Consider the following 3,995-nt stretch of genomic DNA (forward strand, 5'->3'; position numbering starts at 1 on the left):
TAGGGAAATCTTTTGTTTGCTGATTTTGAAGTACCTGGTGATTAGCAGGAAGTTAACTCTGGGAATACAATAGTTCACTTTGGCCAATCTAGTCAGATTGATGGGTTCCTTTCAGACTTTACTGTGTGATTCAGTGCAGAAAGTATGTTTAAAATAGAGGATTACAAGTGGCCGTGCTGTTGTAATAGGCAGCGGGGTTCTACTACTTTCAGCTGAGTAACAGAACTGTTTGTGAAGTCTCTTAAGTTACACGTGTGCAAATACACTCTACAAAAATTTAGCAATTGTAGTAACTTAACCTGGCCTCCAGATCTTTATTTTTAGTGACAGTACCAAAGAGGAAAGTAGCCTGACTTTCAATACTACCTGCAGGTGGACGCTTTTATGGGAGACTGCTTGTGATGGATAACGGAAACAATTGTTCTGACCAAAAGCTAACAGCAAATCCTCATGATTTGCTTTAACAGCACCAGTTTTAGAGGTAGTAAAACTCAGTAACTTCGTAGGGAGTTTCATTATAGTACCAAGAGACCTGTGCCAGTGCCTACATCCTTGCTAACTGTGAGCTTGGTAAGAAAGGTGATTTTTGCTGGGTTTTTTGTGACTTCAAAGTTAATGGGGTTTATTTTGTTTTCTTTAATAATTTTAAAGTTTATGTGAAACAAACAGTTTACTGCATGTAGGAAATAAAACAAAGGCAGGTACCCTTTTATAATTAAGAAACTTTGGGATACATAAAAACATTAAGTCTGAGACACATGAGCAATAGAGGAGCTTGGGGACTTGTCAGAATTGTGTTGTCTTTTATTAGCTGCTAAGATTAAGCTGGTGTTGATGGTTTCTTTCTTATAAAAAAAAAGTCTGTTAGGTTTGCCCAGATGCTAGAAAGTCTTTTAAATGGTAATGTGATACGTAGTACTTGTAAATAAACTGACAAATTCATTTGCTTTATCTGATATAAACAAGCAGTTGTAAAGCAGATTGTATAACTTACAAGAACATTCTACATGAGTATTCTTAAATATGTACTTAAACAGATTTGGCAACTGATCGGAAGCTTTTTCGTCTGGTGTCGAATGACTCGTTTGTCTCCATCCAACCTTCACTATCATCTGGACAGGATTTGCCAAGAGACAACAGTGACAAAGTGTGCCTCTCGAACAACCAGCTTGTGGACCAGTCTAAAACCAGTGCATGTGACACAGAAGTAGCTTCGCTTGTAACTCTGCATTCTCACTCCTATAGGAAGGATCATAGACCACGAGGTGTACCAAGGACTTCTAGTTCTGCTGTCGCTTTTCCAGATGCTTCACTAAATGACTTCCCTCTCTATCAGCAAAGACGAGGACTAGATCCTGTCAGTGAGTTAGAAGCTTCCAAGCCCCCTTCTGGATCCAGAGAGTCCTTGGCTGAGAACTCTTGCATTTCAGGAGTTTTTCAATTAGATGACATTCTGAAAAGTAGCAGCCCTCAACCATTGGCTAAGAGTGGGAAGAGCAAATCCTTGAAAGCAGACAAAAGCGTGGACAGTCTGAGAAGCCTGAGTACTAGAAGCAGTGGTTCAACAGAAAGCTACTGCAGTGGGACTGATCGTGACACTAACAGTACCATCAGTAGCTATAAAAGTGAACACACTAGCTCAACGCATATAGAAAGTGTGTTGTCAGAGCACGAGGAGGAGTCTCCTAGGGAAGAAAAAAAGGATGGTAAGAAAAAAGACTGTGCTGTTGACTCAGAGGATGACAGTAGTTCTACTGACAAAAGGACTAGTAGCGAACGGACTGCTGTGGAAGTGAGCACTAACAGTGGTGTTCAAGAGGTAAAGGGTTCTAATGCATCTGATGAGATGCACAGTCAGAAGTGTCTTGGTGCCTCTGCTTCAGAAGAGGCCAATAAGAACCCACATGCCAATGAATTGACTACACAAGCTGACAGGCCACCGGGGAAGGCTGCTGAACAGAGAGATGAGCAGAGCGAGAAACTAGCTGTCTTACTAGATTCAAGGGCTTCTAAAGAAACGAGTGGAAAACAAAAAGAAGGAGATGTTCGACCAAAATCTTCTAGTTTAATACATCGAACAGCCTCTACCCACAAGTCTAGCCGGAGAAGGACAGGAAAAAAGCGGGCTAGTAGTTTTGATTCAAGTCGGCACAGGGAATATGTTTCCTTTCGAGGTGTATCTGGTACTAAACCTCACAGTGCTGTGTTTTGTCACGATGAGGACTCCAGTGATCAAAGTGACTTGAGCAGGACATCAAGTATGCAGTCAGCTCACCAGTTCAGCAGTGATAGCTCTTCCAGCACCACCTCCCATTCATGCCAGTCTCCTGAGGGAAAGTACAGTGCTCTAAAGACCAAATATGTTTCTAAAGAACGTGGCGGCACAGACCCTGAAAATGCTCACAAAACCCATGTAAGCTCTGAAGGAATTAGCAAAAAACGATCTACACGTCGGACTTCTAGCACAAACAGTGCCAAGAATCGTGCCAGAGTGTTAAGCCTGGACAGTGGTACTGTAGCTTGTTTAAATGACCCAAATAGTTTAATGGCACCAGGTAACATAAAACAGTTAACCACTTCAAAATCTGATTTGGAAGCCAAAGAAGGAGAGGTGCTAGATGAGCTATCTCTGTTGGGAAGGGCTTCACACTTAGAGTCAGTCACTCGTTCTAGGAATAGCTTACCAAGCCAGGCTACGTTTCCTGAAGGGGAAGAGCAAGAATCAGCAAGTGGAGGTAAGTAAATAACCTACCAGAAGTACCTTGCTGTATTTTGTTAATGAGTCTGGGATCTATGACTTAACTTACACCTATACTTAAGCGTCTTCCTGTTTCTTCGTTCTTGCCTAGTAAAACTGACAAAGCATTTCCTTCATAATCTCTTGGAAGATCTACAGAAATGGGAATTGAATTCATACAAATGTTATAAAATCTATAGGTAGAGGTATTACGGGTTTGTAACTGGCAGTCTTTGTTAACCAGAGCTGTATCTTAAAATTATTATTTGTGATCAAATCAGACCTGCTCCATTGTATTACTCAAACTTCAAATTATGTGTACTATTTTAAAATTTAACAATAAAAGAAAGACTATTTTTGTTTGAAAGATTGTGCAGTTTAGAAAATTGGAACATGGAAGTGATTGTTTGAAGTTACTGCTGCCTCTTAGATGAACGCTCTGGCATGGCTTGAGGTGGTATCAAAAATAAAAAAACCCCACCAAACCCCTTACCATGCTGCCTTGAATTGTGCATTCTCATGATGGTCTAGTTACTAAGCTGAATTCTCCTAGGGATGTGATTTTACTTAGCCTTGCCATTGTTGGCTAGACAGCGTTGTTTACTTCGTGTTGTGGGGTTTGGTTTTTTTTGTCCTCATTATGAGAACACAATAACCTTCCGGTGCTGGAGAGAGGAATGTAGTTTCCTCTTACTTTCTATAACTATTGCTTTGCTTCACGTAATGTGAGTACTAAGCTTACCTGTAGTAGCTGGTATTAATATAGATTAATAGGGGCATCTTTAAAAAATTTTGGAGCTCTTAATAGCTTTTTGTTTATCACTTGTTGTGATGTTTCAGTCTCTTTTCTTGGTTAGCCATATTGACTGCCTTAACTGCAAGGCTTTTTGTGTCATGGAAGATAAGTGAATTTAAAATATGTTTTCAGAGTAGTATGGGATTGCTAATTACCTCATTCTGACTTCTGGGATTGTTTGAGGACAATACCTACCAGATAATCTGGATCTTGTTAGCTAAGCACACAAATGCTTCATAAAATTATATTTTAGATAGAGACATAGATATTTTTAAGAAATTGTAGCAAGTTTACTGTCCTTGTTACTTAGGCTGCCTAAGCAAAGTATAGTGACTCTTCATCTTAAAAGGAGAGACTTCCAACTCACAGTGAGATATGACCAATAGTTCTTTTTCTACCCACCCTCACCCCCCGACACTGACATAAGAGCAAACTCTAAAAATCAGTACAATTAATTTCGGG

General features: G+C 40.0%; 1 protein-coding gene across 3 annotated transcripts in view; it reads left to right on the forward strand.

The window, feature by feature from the left end:
- PCNX (pecanex homolog (Drosophila)) overlaps positions 1-3,995 on the forward strand; it is an 80,661-nt gene that overhangs the window by 11,219 nt on the left and 65,447 nt on the right. For all 3 annotated transcript variants that reach the window (XM_009319180.1, XM_009319179.1, XM_009319178.1), the window contains exon 5: positions 1,038-2,735. In XM_009319180.1, coding sequence (XP_009317455.1) covers positions 1,038-2,735 — 1,698 coding nt within the window. The remainder of the gene's footprint in view (positions 1-1,037; positions 2,736-3,995) is intronic.

The sequence above is a fragment of the Pygoscelis adeliae genome, unplaced genomic scaffold, assembly GCF_000699105.1.
Source record: "Pygoscelis adeliae isolate BGI_AS28 unplaced genomic scaffold, ASM69910v1 Scaffold22, whole genome shotgun sequence".
NCBI lineage: Eukaryota > Metazoa > Chordata > Aves > Sphenisciformes > Spheniscidae > Pygoscelis > Pygoscelis adeliae.